The following is an 18390-nucleotide window of genomic DNA, read 5'->3' as shown; positions in this document are numbered from 1 at the left end:
TAGGTTATTTGAAAGTGTACATGACTGTGATGTCATTGAAAATTTGCACAGTCCAATTACCAGACATGCAACCATGTTGTGCCATTAAGAGAGGAAGACTACCCAAACAGGGCTGATTTAACTGTTGTTTTACATCCTAATTTCACCTGAATTTTTTTTCAATAGGAGCATAGCAGATGAGGGATGATTGCATGACCAGGGTCAAGCGATTTTCGCGCAACAAAATTTTAATTTCTCAGTACAATTTCATGATTTTCCGCGCATTTCACTACGAAATGTGAACAAAAATGGTCTTTTGTTTGACTGTATCAGCCTTGTTTGAAGCGTCACAGCAATGTAACCATAGATAAATAAACACATGAATGTAACCATTTGCTAATTTGTCTCGTACCAGTGTGTACTTTCGTGTATAGGGGGTATGTATTAGTAGGAGTGAAAATAGTCGTTTCATGACCAAATCACAGGGAATATGATTTGAAAGTGTTTTTTATCTGTACTTTGAAAATTGAAGCAAGTATGAAATGGTCAAATGGTGGGAAACTCCAGATAGAGGGTGCTTTTCAAAATGGCACCCAAATGGTCAAAAATTGACACAAATTGTGTGAGTTAGATATCATAATGCTAAAAATACATATGTGACAAGATCTGGTCCATGGGGCCAAAGGCGGCAAATTTGAAACTGAGATAAATGTAAAAATATGTGGTACAAAAACCGAATAAAATAAGAAAATAGACATCAAAAAACTTCATAACTTTAGAACCAAATATGCTAAACCTTTAGTGTTTTCAGTAATGATAGCCTGTTGTGTGTATAATGTAATGATCACAGTAACTCAAATTTCAAAAGTGCCTCCTTTGGCCCCCATGGACCAGATGGTGTCACATATATCCTACATGACACAGCATATAATTTCATATTTTAACACATTTATTCCCCTTGGGTTTTATATGTGTGTTTTATGTATAAAAGTTCTGCAAAAATAAAATCAGCAATTATAAGTAATTGCTGATTTGATTCTAAAGCCAACTTAACATTATACCAAACTGCATGCCATACATTTAACATATTCCAAAATAAAAGTGATAGAATACATCAGACACATTTAAATTTGTGTTATTAATGTGTGTTTTTGTAAGTTTGTGTTTCTATTACTTACCATAGCACTCAGTTGGTTGGCACACTCGTAATTGGCTTTGCGATGCTGGGCTATCAATCTGATAGAAAGGATTGGCAAAGTCTCCTCGCCATATCTCAATACATATGTAGTTAAGTTCACTACAGTATATGCCAGTGAGATCCAAGTAGGCTTGAACATCTTCAAGGACTGTCCTTTGACCTGCCGTTATAGCAGAGTTGTCAGCTGCAGAAACATCAGCATATGTTTCACCCTGCAAAATATATTATTTAGGACAAAAGCTGTATTAGATATCAGACAGCAGGACAGAATGAGGAGAGGGCAAGATTTGTCTAGATTTTCAAATGGGACATGTATATACATGCTGGAAGAAAATGACATGGAAGTTTTCCAGCATACCATAATGCAAAGCATTATTGGTATACCTGGGTCTTTCTACCCAAAAATAAGTTACATGCTCCATTTATTTAAACAAATAAATGTATTTTAACAATTAAAAATGTTGTTCAAAATTGAAAAAAAAAAAAAAATGATTAGAAATCTAAAATAGCTGTCCTCAGGGGCGTAGCAAGAGCATCAGGGGCCCATGGACAAGGAGCAGTCACGGGCCCTTTTAACCATGCAGGGCAGGATTTAGCCTACCTTATTGGGGCCCTGGGCCAGGCCAAGGACGTGCCGAGGAAGGTATGTCCACTCAAGTTAGTGGCCAAGTTTTGGTTTAACTAATGGGGGACCAAGGGGACTAACATATTTTGTTCAATTCAATTTCAGCCTCAGATTTTGCCCTATTTTGACCAAAAAAATGCTGTTATTGGGGTTAAAAGAAAGATGCATAGGGCAATTTTGTGGCCCCAAAAACACGAGGGCGCAAAATTGAGTTGGACCCGGGCCCATCTGTCCCAATGGTATAAAATTCCATCTGTTCTCCATTATCAGCCCTTATTTAATTTTTGCTTTTGTACTTGGGGCCCCTGAACCCTCGGGGCCCATGGACTTCGTCCACCCTGTCCCCCCGCTTGCTACGCGCCTGGCTGTCCTGTGAATATTTGGCAATTTACACACAGTATATTGTACTCATCTACACATGGCAGCTATTGCACTAACCCACTTCTGACACTGAGCAGTCAATATGTTGCATTGAACCAGAAACCATGGTGCATCTATTGAGATGTCTTCTATTCTCCGATATATCTCAAAATGAGATTCTACCCGTAGAACTTCGCTTTAATTGCTGTGTACGCTTTGCAAAAATCTTCTGGCACATTGCTAGAAAAGCGTAAGAAACAAAAATTCACTTTTTGCACATTTTTGCCCTCGTTTTAATTGCGGATGCAAGTAAGAATGCAAAGCTGAGGACATTGTACAGAATGAATAATATTGCTGAGAATTATTTTGTCCTGTTCTAGGACATGATAAGAATATTACACATACTTAATCTTTTTATAACTCATTTGTACACTATACTTAACACTTCAAATATGTGCAAAATACTTATTACTTACATAAGCGTGGTCCACTACCATCTTGATAGGCACTGGCAAAGATGGTGATTTTGAATAGGTTTTCACCGTTGACACTGGAAGAAGTTAAGGTGGTATCTATATATGCATCAAATCCAATATGAGTATTTGGTGTCAGCATACGAAGAGGTGTCTCATATTCTACGCTAAGACCTGCGTTGGTGAAGTCCACACCTGAAGAAAGACACACAAAACATGCATGAGATGAGCATAAATATAGGATAATCCAGTTGAAATCTGAAATATGCTCTGGTCTGCAAAAGCTACATTACTTTAAATTGGAGATATATTGAAAGACCAGACATCCACATTTTCATGGGAAATGAAAAGATGACAACATGACCATTGCATGATCTTCACATGACCGTTGCATGATCTTCACATGACCGTTGCATGATCTTCACATGACTGTTGCATGATCTTCACATGACCATTGCATGATCTTCACATGACCGTTGCATGATCTTCACATGACCGTTGCATGATCTTCACATGACCGTTGCATGATCTTCACATGACTGTTGCATGATCTTCACATGACCATTGCATGATCTTCACATGACCGTTGCATGATCTTCACATGACCGTTGCATGATCTTCACATGACCGTTGCATGATCTTCACATGACCTTACCTTTGCAGGTGAATCCTTGGCAAACTCGGGTTGTACCACCAAGTGTGTAATCTGGATTAGCGTTTTCTCCCTTAATCAGATCCACGCAGATGTATTGTACGTTTAGACATACCACACCGGTCAAATCAAGGACGGCATTACTCAAAAGATCAATGGATACACCTCTGTTCAGATTCTCGTGTGGATTGACAATGGTCACTGGCGTGAGGGCGTACTTTTCACCTCTACCATCTGCGGATGAACTGATGAAAATCTCAGCTTCCCACAGATCTTGTCCAACTGCACTACCACCATATTGGGAAGCCTTGGGGCTCAACTGTATTCAAGCAAAAGAAAAGCAAAATGGTCAATGGCATATTCCAGTTGAAATCCATAAACCCCATGGAAGATGACCGCTATCTTCCACACAGGGAGTGTAAATTTCAAATGGGATTACCTAAATTGTGTGACTCCATTTGAAATTCACACTCCCTCTGTGGGAGATTAAGGCCATGTTAAACGTTTTTTGGAAAACATTTCTGAAAGATATTTTATCAACACTTAAGTAACATCATGCTAGAATGTTTTGCAGCAAGTTTTCAAAGATTTCATTAAAACATTTGATACCCTTAATATACTCTTCTTATAACCTGACATTTAAACATTTTCTATACCATGTTTTATGTTTGCTTGGCTACATTATGACAGAAATCAAACCTGAATTGCATCTGATATAATTCCCAAATGAAATCATTTTAAATTTCTCTCAACATACTAATCACAACAAATAACTTAAGATCAGGGATGGGTTGATGATTCCAGCAGTGCCGTAAGTGAGCACAGTTGCCACTCTATGACAGTCCTCACAAGTTCCCCCCCCTCAGGTAATCTGGTTTTCCCATATACTCTGGTTTTCTTCCTGCATTTTAAAATCGGACCTCTTCTCATATTTGTCTCCTGTCTTATCTACTTCTCCTTGTTAAGTAATAGCTGCACTAAATTGAGTGCATCCATATCAAAACGATGAACCTGCTACATGTGTCTCATTTCACATAATAGCTAGGAATAAATACCAGACTCATCTCAAGTGGAAGTCACTTCAAATCATCCCCAAGTCACATGATTTAGAAATACAGAGAACATTCCTTAACCATGTGACTTGGGGATGATCTGAAGTGACCTCCACTTGAGATGAGGCTGGTATTTATCCCTAGCTATTATGTGAAATGAGACACATGTAGCAGCCGACAAGTGCATCGTTTTGATATGGATGTACACAATTGCACTTCACTACAGCACCTTTTTATGATCTTTATCATAAATTTATTTAAGAAAATTCCCAGAATCATACAGATATCTTACATGAAATTCAAGTCGATGAGCGGCAGCATCTTCTAGGAGTGGAAGGCCAGCTGTGAATTCAAGTCCAAGTTCTTCAATGATAACACCTGTGAGAATTATAATCAAGTGTATAAAGAAACTGTGTGAATAACTACAACATGTAAAGCGAGGTAATATCTGTATGGTACACAATAGTGTGATCAATATTTGATCTCTGATAGCCCATCTTTCATTTCAAGAATGGTGTGGTCAATTGTCAAAATTCAAAAAGTAGGCCTATGTGATAGCTGATTTCTTCTGCACACCAGTTATTTTTAGTTGTGGCATTAAAATACCCAAACAATAAGTTTCCGACAATACAGTTTTTTCAGGAACACCCTGTATAACTCACCAGTATCCAGTTGGCTTCAAAAATGCATACTTTAGTTGTAATTTTAGTTGTAATTTTAGTGGGAATTCCAATTGAATGAACGCAGCTTTCAATAGCGTGATGATTTTTTGCGTACACTGCACGACTGTGCGTGAGTAACACGGAAGTGGATCCAACCATGCCAACACATTCGTGATTGGTTAGCATTGTATCCAAGGTTGTGTGTGTTCATGTTGTAGTTTGAAATACCTGATCGGATTGAGTACAGCTGTTGAAATCAGTGTTCATTTAATTGGAATTCCTACTATAGTTTCAAATTTGCAGAGAATTATCACCTGTCCTGTACCATGCCATTTAGACCAACAGTTTTGGAAATTCGCCAATATTGTCAGGGTTCATTTGGCTATTCATAATCCACCCTTGTGAAAGAAGATGTTAGAAATATCTTCCACAGGGGGAGTATGAATGACAAATGGAAAGAACACAACAGGCCAGGGTTGCCAAACCCGCGATTTGGTAGCCCAATTGGGCGACTTTTGAAGATTTTCCCCGCGACTTTTGACAATTTCCGGTCCCATAGAAACCAACGGTTAAGAAAAAAATTGCGCGACTTTTCAACACTGGCTCCCGCGACTTCCGCTAGTTCCCTGCCCCATAGAAACCAATAGTTAAGAGAAAAATTGGGCGACTTTTCGATTATTTGACCCGCGATTCGGGCTGAAATCTTTTGGCAACCCTGCAACAGGCAGCTACATTTGAATTTCATTGCACCTTCTCAGAAAGATTCTACACGAATCTTCCACACAGGGAGGGTGAGTTTCATACAGAGTTGGTCAATGTGCTAATTCCATTTGAAATCCATACCCTCCTATGGACGATATTTCTAAAATCTTCCACAGGGGGAGTGTGCACTGTAAATGGATTAGCCCATTCCAGCCCTTAGGTTTGAAAATCTACGTGCCCTCATCTATATTTATGGGGCCTACTTAATTTTTAAAATTGACACATAATGGTTAACAGTTCAAATAAAGAATTTAGCTGCAGTGTTGAAAATAAACCAACATTTTCAAAGCATTTTGAGGCTGCATAATTTTTCGCATGCGTATTTCTGACACTGTAGACCAAAATTAATTTATTGGTAACAAGGGTGTTGACTACCAGATTCCTATTGCTGCCACCTACCTACCGCATTGTTTGTAATAAACGCTCCCCCTCTAATAAACGCCCCCCTCCAATTTTTCTGTGAAAAATTGACAAAAATGCAAACATTTCCATGCTATATCGTGTGAGTAAGCTTAAAACTGGCATCAGTCAGTCAGTCTTGTCATGGACGATCGGTAAATTGCATGGACAAAACCTATTATAACTCACACTTCCATCCATTCCATTGCCTAATTATGGTAGAATTTCACCAGATTCTTGCTTGCTGATGCATGTATGGGTGTAATTTTGATGTATTTACCACGAAAATGATATTTTCCATGGGCGCCGCCATTAGTGTAGTAGTAAATCCCTCCTTTCTACAGGAGCACCATCGGGAAATTTAACCCGAATTTAAAGTTTTTTCCACTGACAATTCACCTTCAATAAACGCCCCCCTTTTGGAAAAATGCAACGCCCCCGGGGCGTTTATTACAGCTACTTTATCGGTAGAGTACATACACCTCAATCATATGTACACAGATTCCTATTGCTGCCACCTACCTACATTGCGACCCAGCTATTTTATCGGTAGAGTACATACACCTCAATTACATGTACAATACACAAACTGGTACTGGATTTGTACTGTACTTAGAGTAACCACAAAGTAGGTAGCTGGGCACCAGTGTACCTCTGGGTCAGCAGCCAAGGAATCTGATAGTGTGGGTATGGCATATAAAAGGTGGCTCTCTTTATTGGATTATTCCAATTGAAATCCATACACCCCCTATGGAAGATATGACTTTAACCTCCCACACAGGGGGTGTAGATTTCAAATGGAGTCACCCATTCAGGTAACCGCATTTGAAATTCTCACTCCCTGTGTGGAAGATTAATGTCATGTCTTCCATAGGGGTGTATGGATTTCAAATCGTATAGTTCATTATGAATTTGGTACTGTTACAATGATGTGCCGTTTGACCAGTCCTAAGTTAAATCCCTGTGGATGTGATTGAGGCTGAGAGTACTAAATTATGAGGCACCACTCCGATCACAAAACCGAGCACAGCGTAATAGCGGGACCTTGTGTAAGAGTTGGACAGTCCCTTACATACTTGGTTGCAATGTTATGAACATTGTCCATTTATTTGCAGATTTTATTGTTTTTGGTTTTTTGCCTATATCTCAATTTCAATACTTTGATCTGTTTGGCTCTGATTATGTTATATGGATAGAAACCTATCTGGCAAATCAACTTATTCTGAAATATATAGAATGTCAAACTTGTGATGACAGAAATAAATTGCTGTAATGTTGGTTTCATACTTCCTGCCGCTTGCCGCTGTGACGCTTCATCATGCCGCTTGCACTTGTCTGCAAGCGGAGCAGCACACCGCTGAGAGTCATGACTGTGAAAGCCACTCTTGCTGCTCAGCACCGCTCCAAAATCGTATTGTGTTCTCAAACGTCAGAGCGGCACAGCTCAGAGTGGACTTGAATACAACTCCCAGCGGTGCTGCCGCCACGGCTAAGTGGTGGAGTGATCGATATATATCGGCTTGCCGCTGGTCACCGATAGTGTTTCTGGTGCGACTGCGCAGTGAGGCAAAATCATCTTCAGAGCAGCAAAGCGGCAGGAAAGTATGAAACCAGCATAACAATTATATCAAAGTTTTCACAAAATCATCCCTGCCTTATTGCTCACTCACCTGTACATTGTACCGGTACGCAGTCAGTAAATACAGGATCCAATGGATCACTTGGTTGCAATGTGAAACTGGGATCAGGGAAGACTCCTTTGTAAATCTGCACACACACAAATGGAACTTCTTCACACGACACCCCTTGTAGGTTCAACCTAGCTGGTAAGTATTCAAAGGAGTGCGGCACACCTGGTGTCAACGTGACTTCTTGGGTTATCGGCAGGAGATACGCTGCCTGGTCATTATTAGGGACCTGGCCAAATCCATCACTTTGGTCATTGCCGTATATGTACAGTGTAAAGAGGTTATTGCCACTAATACCAGCGCTGTTGCTATCTGTGTTGATGGTGAACGAGAAGACCAGTTGATGGTTTGGACTGCCGGCTATGACCGGTAAACCGGTTTGGATAACAAGCTCGCTGCTTATGATACGCACACCTGTGAAGCACACAAAGATATTATAGACATATAGTTTAGAATTTGTGATACATCGTGTATAGGCACTGCAGCCAAATTTGTTCCATCATTGACTGTCGATGCTTCTTTGGTACTTGTTATAATGAATTATTGATAATGAGTTTTGGGCAATTCTGGTTCCTATTTGAGCACCTCTGTTCCATATCTAGGCATTAGTCAGAGTCTAAACTCTTCCAATCCTTTCACTCTAATATTACTGGAATCTTATTGTAACCAAATGTCCATCATACAATAGCAATACTTGCCCTAAAACACACCTTCATTAAGAGATAGGGTAGACAATGTGCTGGAACTCACAGGCCTAAGTGTTCACCTATTTATCCTTGGTATTAAGACAAGCTTCCTTGAATTGACTTATTGTGGGAGATTTGCCACTCCTCCTCCATAACAAGTCTTGTTTTACCTACCCACCGCTATATGCCATTTTCATTGGGCTACTCCATCTAAAATCCACACTACCCCTGTGGGAGATTTTGGGAATATCTTCCACACGGGGAGTATGAATTCCAAATGGAATGAGCACATTAAGTAACTCCATTTAAATTTCATACACCCACTGCGAAAGATTTAACCTGAATCTTCCACTGAGGGAGGGTGATTTTCAAATGGAAAATTTGAAATTATGGTGATTTGAAATTTATTCTCCCACTGTTGAAAACATTTCAAAAAATCTTCCACAGGGGTAGTGTGGATTTTAAATGGAATAGCCCATTTGTAAAAACCTGGGTGAAGAGAGACAACAGGAACTGCCTTGTCAAAGTGCACAAGCTAATGGCACCTTTGGGATTTGAACCGGCAACCTTCCAATCATGAGTAGAGGCTGTACCACTTTGGTACTGTGCCCTCAAAAGAAATATACACAAGGACATATATAAAGGATAAATACGTACCTCTGCAATCTAATGGCCAGGATCCAACCAAGGATCGCTCATCTGGAACACCGGTTAATGTAAATTCGTTGCTAGGGAAAGAACCCTTTTCCAAAGCCGCACACACAAAGCGTGCATTTTCGCACAGTATGTTTTCCACTGGAATCCTGACTTCATCAAGTGTGAAAGAAAGTGATGCACCAGGTGGTACCAAATCTTGGTTGGCCTCAACACTGCTGAGTTCAGCAGATACAGCAGTGGCATTATCCCAGGTTTGACAATTCTCGTCACCACTTAGATAAACTAGCATTCCCCATAAGTCCGAACCATCAACTCCAGCTGCATTACCACTGGTCTCAACCAAAACGTCAAGATCGAAGGTGATAAATTCAGTTTGACGCTTACGTCTGGCACCACTGGAACGCTCCCTAAATACAGCAGGTGTCCAGGATGCACTCACTATTGTTGTATCGGTCACTTCCACACCTATTTGGATGAAATTAGAATACCATGTGATGAAGACAAAATTAACTAATTGTAGCTAAATTTGACTTTTTTTGGATTTTTTTGATTTGTTTGGGTTTTGACAAGCCTGGATAACCCAAGAAAGCCTCTATTGAAGCTTATTTCCATTGGGGTCCATTTGAACACTGGGACGGGTTGGAAATAGTCAGGGGTTAACACTCTACTCTTTTTCGAAACTGGCTGCACACAGGACCGAAGACTTAACATCCCCTCCGAAGGACAGAGTACTTTCATGATTCATCTACCCAGTTCTAAATGAACCATGGGGATAGCGGAAGTCTGAATTTAATCTACAGAAGTTGCCAATTAATTTCAGACTTTTTTTTCCAAGTCAATATCCCAGCAAATCGCCACCGCTGGGAATCGAACCAGGGACTTCATGCACTAAAGGCAAGTACCCTAACCATTGCGCCACCCTCTCCCTTGTTTACACTAGCTTCTAGAAAAGAAAAGCACTTTATCGTATCTCATAAAAATCAGAGCCTATCTTTGATGTCTCTATATTTGAATGAACCCTAATTTTCAGGGGCGTAGCCAGCTTTCTTGGTCGGGGGGGAGGGGCAAAATAAAATTTTGGGGGCACAGACGAAAAAAATTGCAGTTGCATCCTACAATACATAGAGACTGAATGTCTTCGAGCTTCCCGAAAAGGGCGTTATTGGGATGATGTGCGCGCGTAGCGCGAAACAAATGGTATTTTACACTATTTTCGCCCATTATCCGGCTAAAAAGGACTTTATTGTTACAATGTGCGCGTGTAGCGTGGAAAAAATTTGCATTTTACACTATTTTGGCCCTGAATTTTGCTAGAAAAGGGGCTCCTTGCCCTATTTCTTTTCCTTTGCCCTCCTGATTTTCTCTTTCATTTTTTTTTTTTTTCAGAGGGGCACTTTTTCTTTCATTTTTTATCATTCAACAATGCATTTTTGGGGGGTTTTAAACATTTTTTAGTAAGGCATTTTTTCTGCAATCTCAGAGCTGAACTCTTAACTGAACTGTGACCTATGTGCTTACAAAATTTGCATTTTACACTATTTTGGCCCTGAATTTTTCTAGAAAAGGGGCTGCCTGCCCTTTTTCTTTTCCTTTGCCCTCCTGATTTTCTCTTTCATTTTTTTTTTGTCAGAGGGGCACTTTTTCTTTCATTTTTTTGTCAGATGCCCCCTGTCCCCCCCTGCTGGCTACGCTACTGCTAATTTTTCACCTAAAGATCACCGACTCAAATTGCATTATATATGCAAACAACCATGCAATTTGCAGGGTGCATATTGAAATAATCTGGAAGTATAACAAGTTACCTGCATGAGTGACATATACACATGCCGTAAAGAGTACTCTTTGATTCTACCGCATTGCCTGAACCAGTGTAAGCCAATTTGTCATTCAACAATGCCATTTTGGGGGGGTTTTAAACATTTTTAGTAAGGCATTTTTTCTGCAATCTCAGAGCTGAACTCTTAACTGAACTCTGACCTATGTGCTCACAAAATTTGCATTTTACACTATTTTGGCCGTGAATTTTTCTTTTCCTTTGCCCTCCTGATTTTCTCTTTCATTTTTTGTCAGAGGGGCACTTTTTCTTTCCTTTTTTTGTCAGATGCCCCCCCCGCCCCTAACCCCCCCCTGCTGGCTACACTACTGCTAATTTTCACCTAAAGATCACCATCCACAATGGATTAGGAATTTGTAATTTGAATTGGCTCATTTGATCTACCCACATGCTTACCTCTACATGTAGCAGGAATTGCTGTCAAAGTATTACCCAATAGCGTAAAGGTTGGTTGAGCTGATGGACTCAGACGATTTCCAAGCACAGGTATGTTTCTGGTAGTAGTGGATCACATGTCCCAGGGTAATCAAACTCAACTTGTAAATCATTGAAAGTAATTGATTGTCCTGCTGGTAGCGGTTGGTGTTCTTCCCCGTTAGAAATAGTGACAGAACTTTCCTGGATGCGCACCTGGTTTCCATCACTGTCTAGTGCTTGGCAGTCATCCGAGGGGTTGAAGAATGCCTTCATTGCCCATAAATTAGCACCATTGGCGCTTTCTTGATCCACATGTGATGCCAACAATGCATCTAGGATGAGCGTTGATCATTATCATTTTCCAGGAGGACAATAGGGATGCTAGGGGTTGCTTCAAAATTGGTGATGAATGCACCTATACAAGAAAACAATGCATACAACATGCCAATTATTTCAATGTGAGATGAAAAAGCAACAGAATTAGAACAAGATTAGGCGCCACCAGTGACAGCGAGCGCATTCAACTTTAAGGTGAGGAAAAACAAGCAGGCAAGTGTTTACTGGGACACTTGCATGCAAAACTATTTTAGTCCAAAATGAAGGTTAATTTTGGTATCTACTGAGCACAAACCCTATTTGGAGCCAAGTTTATAGTATTTATTGGGCTAAAAAAGAATATGCACAGAGCAATTCAGGTTGATTTCTTCCCAGCAGATGGAGCAATGTTTTTATTTTTTCTTCTCTTAGAATTCAATTTTTTTTTTTGGGAGGGGGGACATTGTTTAGGGTACCACATTTAGTTCAGGCCTATCATAGTGCTATGATAGGTACCAATAGCTCTTTTATAATATACTGGAGATAAATAAATTGTAACAAGGATCAAAATGGACACAGTGCTGTCATTATTTATGGTTATAATAGAAAGAACCATGGGTACGTATCAGGGCACCAGTACTTAAGCAATGACTTTCAATTACAGGGTTTCTAAAAATTAAATAGCAAATTAAAAAGAAAAATGTAACTCTTCAAAGGCCCCCAGACTGGTTTTATGACTTTAACACAGTTTTTATTTATTTAATTTTTGGATGGGTGGGGGGGTTACATTTAAGAAAAATGGTGTAAATCCTGCCTGGGATTACTAAACAGTATAGAGTGTATGCAATAAACCAACCGGAACGGTATAACAATTGAAATGGCAGCCATGCTGGAGGACAGTTCTAAGATAGCTTAAGATGACAGAGGGACGTCTCTAGATCGATTCCACAACCATTCATACCTATCACCCATTTTATTGTATTATCATGCGAAATGCCCTGTGGTACCTTATGGAGGATAGAATTTTATTTACTTAACTCCATTTTATTTACGTAACCCAACTCCAGACTTTTCAGCTTTGTTTAGATAAAAAGCAGCCAAATATTGGTCAAAATAGATGAGGAAACAAATCAAATACGTACCAATACATTCCATGGCTTGACAGGAAATCAAGATTTCGTTATCAAGTTCAGCATTTTCATCGATACCTTGCAATGAGAATGGTTGAGTTGAAGCCTCGTTGCGTTCAATTTCTGTGCAGAAATACTGGAAGTCAACACACCTCACGCCACGAAGATCTAATGAAGCCTGTGGGTTTAGATAGATGATTTGTTAATTAAGGCTGCGTTCATACCAAAACAATTATGGTGCACAGGCAAAATAAATATGCGGACATGAAGACAATGTTATGGTAGTTTACTCGGAAACTACACCCTTGTAAGAAAATAGCTCCTCTGTCAAATCATATTATGTTTATTTATTTAAATCTTAAGGGCAGATTTATTTAAATCTTAAGGGCAGATTTATTTAAAAATAAATATGCGGACATGAAGACAATGTTATGGTAGTTTACTCGGAAACTACACCCTTGTAAGAAAATAGCTCCTCTGTCAAATCATATTATGTTTATTTATTTAAATCTTAAGGGCAGATTTATTTAAATCTTAAGGGCAGATTTATTTAAATCTTAAGGCAGATTTATTTAAATCTTAAGGGCAGATTTATGGGAGAGAACATGCACCTTTTCGAGCATCATTATTTCTGAATTGTATGTCCAAAGTATATAAAACTATACATTTTTGGAAAAGAAATGAGTCAAGAAATGACATCAGATTTTTTCAAAAATCTCGAGTTTTAAAACATCACAAAAATTCATTTTTTTACCCCAATTTTTTGTGACAACATTGAAAAAAAATCAGTTCGCTTTTCATGCAGAGACATGAAGGTTTTTTTTTATTTCTTTGAAATTAGTCTCTTTTTTTTTTATTGAAAAAAAAAACATGTGAAAAGTGTAATTTTATCACTCTATTAAGCTAAAAATTGCACATAATGGTGTGTATTTTTGTTAATTTTTTGATATTATGAAAAAACAAGAAAACCTTCCCTAGACTTTGACGTGCTTTAAATGATAGTGCAAAAAGTTTACCTTTCGCTTGCATATTTTTCTAGTTATCTTGTCACAAAAATCGTACAATGTTGTCAAAAGTGAACTCTTCGAAATCAATGTTTTAGTAAACAAATGTCAAAATTATGCACAAACGTCCTTGTATTTTAAAACAGTAAGACTTTCACGCATGTAAAAGCTGTATCTGGTGCATCTTTTTGCACCAATGAATCCATAATGTCTGCTTTTACTTAGTGCGCTAAAATTCAAAATAATTAAAAAATCTAAATGGTATTTTGACTGCAAATTTTTGTTTTGTTTACACACATTTGCTTTCTTTAACAATATACCGAATGTGCCTTGATTGCGTTGGACATATGAAAAGGGTTGCTATGTGAATCGCACACGTAATCACAGTATTTCGCATTCGCGCATTTCTGACTCATTATTTCCCCTAATTTACTAAGCTGTCTTTAGCCATGTGACTTCTTAGAGTTGAAAACAGTGAAATAAATCAAGCAAAAATACAAGGAAATATTAAAATGTTGTATTTTATCACTTTCAAGTGAAAGAATACATCTTAGTGTTCATAAGTATCAAGAAATCTCAAATTTGGGCATGGACGAATGTGTCTCCCCTTATTCTGGCCTTAAATCATAGCAAAGAAAAATATTTTCCCCACCTATTTTAGGTGTCTTATTTCTTTTCTTTATTTTTGAAAACTACCTTAATTTTTCAGATTTGATTTTTTTAGCCCCGCAAGGAAGGTGCTATAGTTATCAAACTTTCAGGGGTGGTAAATAAGCTTATTATCTAAATTCTCTTGCCAGATTTTTTGGATAAAGTGCTTACTTAATTTTTTATTTAAATGCTGTATGTGAGTCAACTTGGTTTGTATTATTCTGTGAATGTATTGGTAGCAATATGAAAACTAACAATTCTTGTATACAATGGCTTCACAGTTATAATAAAAGCCTTGTTTACAAAAGTTTGGCTATTTTGAAAAATTGGCTAAGTGAAAAAAACCCTTCCAGTAATTCAATGGGAATTTGGAAAAAATAAAATATATAGCACCTTTAGAACTGTTATGCACTTGACATTTATTCCGCTGCCACTAGGATATCACATGGGTGGCTATGAACAAATGCACATTATGACTACCCCCTAACAGCTCCCCATTTTACACTTGGGTGGAGTGGGACAACTTACAGCTAAGCTTGGGAACTCCAAGGTCTGTCCACCATTAATAAGGTCCTGATCTCGTAGGCTTGGTGACAAATTCAGTGTTTCTGGGAAGTATCGTGGACCTGAGCCGTCATCATTACGCGATCCAAAAATGTTAATCTGCCACAAACTAGCACCAGAGACAGTCGCCGAAGAAGCGTGCGATGTAGCATCAAATTCAAAGTTGATGATATGGTTTGCATTGGGTTCAGTTTCCGAGATCTCAAGTCCAGCTGTTATATCAATGGATGTCTCTTCGATAAGAACACCTGTTGGGTAGAAACATGTCCAGTGAAATGGATTTACTTATTGGTAAAAGCTATGTACTACTAGCACACACACACAGCTTTTGATAAATCCTGCAAGGGTGATGAGGGCATCGGACAAGCATCAACATTGAAAAAAAACCATTCTACTTTTCTTATAAAATTGTAACTTAAAAATTTGAAAAAAAAACCCAAACCAAAACAAGCAATGTTGCATGCGCGTTTATAAACAATGAATCAATCCTATATGATATGCACAGAAATGTTTTGCACAGATTCAAAACATTTCAGCCTATTTTCTAACATTCTTTCTGATTGCCTACATGGTTCTTGACCAAAAGGACGGACAAACAAATAATATACAATTTATAAATCAAAATAAATTGCAGGAATGATGAGAAAATTTGCGACTTTGACATTTACATCCACTTTTGGATTTAGCGGTTTATTAACACAATTGAGGACATGATCAAGGCAGAGCCCAAACAAACAGAGATTATATTTCATCATCATATTCAAAATAAGATGCAACATTCTTAAAAATGCAATTTGCCTACTATATATGTTTCTATCCTGTGATCATCCAGCTAAGTAACCAGGCATTAACAGTGTTTATGCCTGGCTCTCGACCAATCACACAAACTGTTATATAATGGGTATGAACTGACCTTCACATGTGATTGGCTGACAATCACGAAGTGCACCTGTATTGGACTCAGTCAATGTAAAGTCAACAGATGATGCAGGCCTTGCAGGGTTCTTGGTAATCCACACACAGAAATATAATCCATCCTATATTAGAATTTAATCAAGATATTACAGAAAATTACACCTATTTTATTACACCTACATCAGAATTTAATCAAGATATTACATAAAATTACACCTACATATGGTAACACTCGTCCTTAGAAGGAACCCTCCCTATGGTTTTATTTGTGTGCATTATTTTGAAATAATTCCAAAAGTACGGTCCATATCCACAAAATGAAGAAAAAAAAAAAGTTTCAAAGAGTGGAAATAAAAGGTAAACTTTTGAGTGCATATAATTTTTGAATTTTATTCCCCCAAGAGGAAAAAAACCCATTTTTTTTTGTTTGGTTTACTCCAAAATAGGTGTACCCTTTCTTGATCTCTTATCTACTTACATCTGGACAGATGACACCCAATAACGGCAGATTTTCAGCCAACAAATTGACAAATTCAAATTCATTCCCGGCAATCAATGTCTGGCCATCAGTATCACCAAGTGGTACCACCACATTCGTGGTCCATCCATTAATAGCTTCGTGGTTGGAATCAGTAAAACCAGCAGTAATCTGAAAGAGATCATCTCCACTAACACTAGCTGCACTAGAATCAGTTTTCAGTGTAACGTCAAACAAAATATCTCGGTCGGCTGTTCTCTCCCTGATTGAAAGAGTGTCAATGTTCAATTCTGTGCTAACCGCTTCCACTCCTGGTGACAAAAATGAGGAATGAACATATTTCATTTGATAAGTTCTCTGTATATTCACACTTTTAAATACCACATCTGGTTTGTATAGACCAACAATCTGTGTCTACAAATTCTAATGAAATAACAACATTTGACCTAGCTAGTGCACAATTTATCCTTCTTATTTGGTAGGCTAAATAAAGTGAATATTTAATTTTGTATATGAAGAACTTACATTTAAATGTGGATGACCCCATTAACATCCTCCTCCCTCCCATTTTTTATTCTACATCAAACTGCAGATTTTGGTATCTATACTTTGATCAGCTCGTAATCGGCGGGCCTTATAACATCGCGGATTAATATCAAATTTTATTTTTTTGAGAATTATCTTGTGACATCTCGTCAGAAGCATTACGAATTATGAATTCAAGTCCTATACTTTGTCTACTTTCTTTTACACACAAAATAAAAACCAGACAGGTCAACTAATAGCAATCTTAATGTGGGTCCACTTTTCGGCGTATCGGTAAAAGCCTAATATTTCCCGCCTATTACGAGCTGATCAAACTATAGTGAAAGCTTTTTGCCAATCAAATGCCCAGTGCCATTTTAGGCCTGAAACATGTTTCGTTTAGGCGGAATGAACAAAAACATAGTAGTTACCACCCTGGAAGTCGTGTACTGTTCTATGGGCCACTGTGTGCTAAACATAGTAGTTACCACCCTGGAAGTTGTGTACTGTTCTATGGGCCACTGTGTGCTAAACATAGTAGTTTACCACCCTGGAAGTCGTGTACTGTTCTATGGGCCACTGTGTGCTAAACATAGTAGTTACCACCCTGGAAGTCGTGTACTGTTCTATGGGCCACTGTGTGCTAAACATAGTAGTTACCACCCTGGAAGTTGTGTACTGTTCTATGGGCCACTGTGTGCTAAACATAGTAGTTACCACCCTGGAAGTTGTGTACTGTTCTATGGGCCACTGTGTGCTAAACATAGTAGTTACCACCCTGGAAGTTGTGTACTGTTCTATAATACTGTGTGCTAAACATAGTAGTTTACCACCCTGGAAGTTGTGTACTGTTCTATGGGCCACTGTGTGCTAAACATAGTAGTTTACCACCCTGGAAGTTGTGTACTGTTCTATGGGCCACTGTGTGCTAAACATAGTAGTTACCACCCTGGAAGTCGTGTACTGTTCTATGGGCCACTGTGTGCTAAACATAGTAGTTACCACCCTGGAAGTCGTGTACTGTTCTATGGGCCACTGTGTGCTAAACATAGTAGTTACCACCCTGGAAGTTGTGTACTGTTCTATGGGCCACTGTGTGCTAAACATAGTAGTTACCACCCTGGAAGTCGTGTACTGTTCTATGGGCCACTGTGTGCTAAACATAGTAGTTACCACCCTGGAAGTCGTGTACTGTTCTATGGGCCACTGTGTGCTAAACATAGTAGTTTACCACCCTGGAAGTCGTGTACTGTTCTATGGGCCACTGTGTGCTAAACATAGTAGTTTACCACCCTGGAAGTCGTGTACTGTTCTATGGGCCACTGTGTGCTAAACATAGTAGTTTACCACCCTGGAAGTCGTGT

General features: G+C 38.7%; 1 protein-coding gene across 1 annotated transcript in view; it reads right to left on the bottom strand.

The window, feature by feature from the left end:
- Window positions 1–18390, bottom strand: part of LOC140154650 (uncharacterized) — a 138969-nt gene that overhangs the window by 25723 nt on the left and 94856 nt on the right. Inside the window, 12 exon segments of the mRNA XM_072177217.1 lie at window positions 1158–1389; window positions 1562–1593; window positions 2639–2830; window positions 3291–3606; window positions 4632–4717; window positions 7833–8264; window positions 9194–9658; window positions 11540–11776; window positions 12902–13067; window positions 15073–15356; window positions 16022–16145; window positions 16502–16812. Of these exon segments, the coding sequence (XP_072033318.1) occupies window positions 1158–1389; window positions 1562–1593; window positions 2639–2830; window positions 3291–3606; window positions 4632–4717; window positions 7833–8264; window positions 9194–9658; window positions 11540–11776; window positions 12902–13067; window positions 15073–15356; window positions 16022–16145; window positions 16502–16812 (2877 nt within the window).

Source organism: Amphiura filiformis, chromosome 6, assembly GCF_039555335.1.
Source record: "Amphiura filiformis chromosome 6, Afil_fr2py, whole genome shotgun sequence".
NCBI lineage: Eukaryota > Metazoa > Echinodermata > Ophiuroidea > Amphilepidida > Amphiuridae > Amphiura > Amphiura filiformis.
Note: the sequence above shows the minus strand (reverse complement) of the source record. Positions and strands in the feature narration are given on the sequence as shown.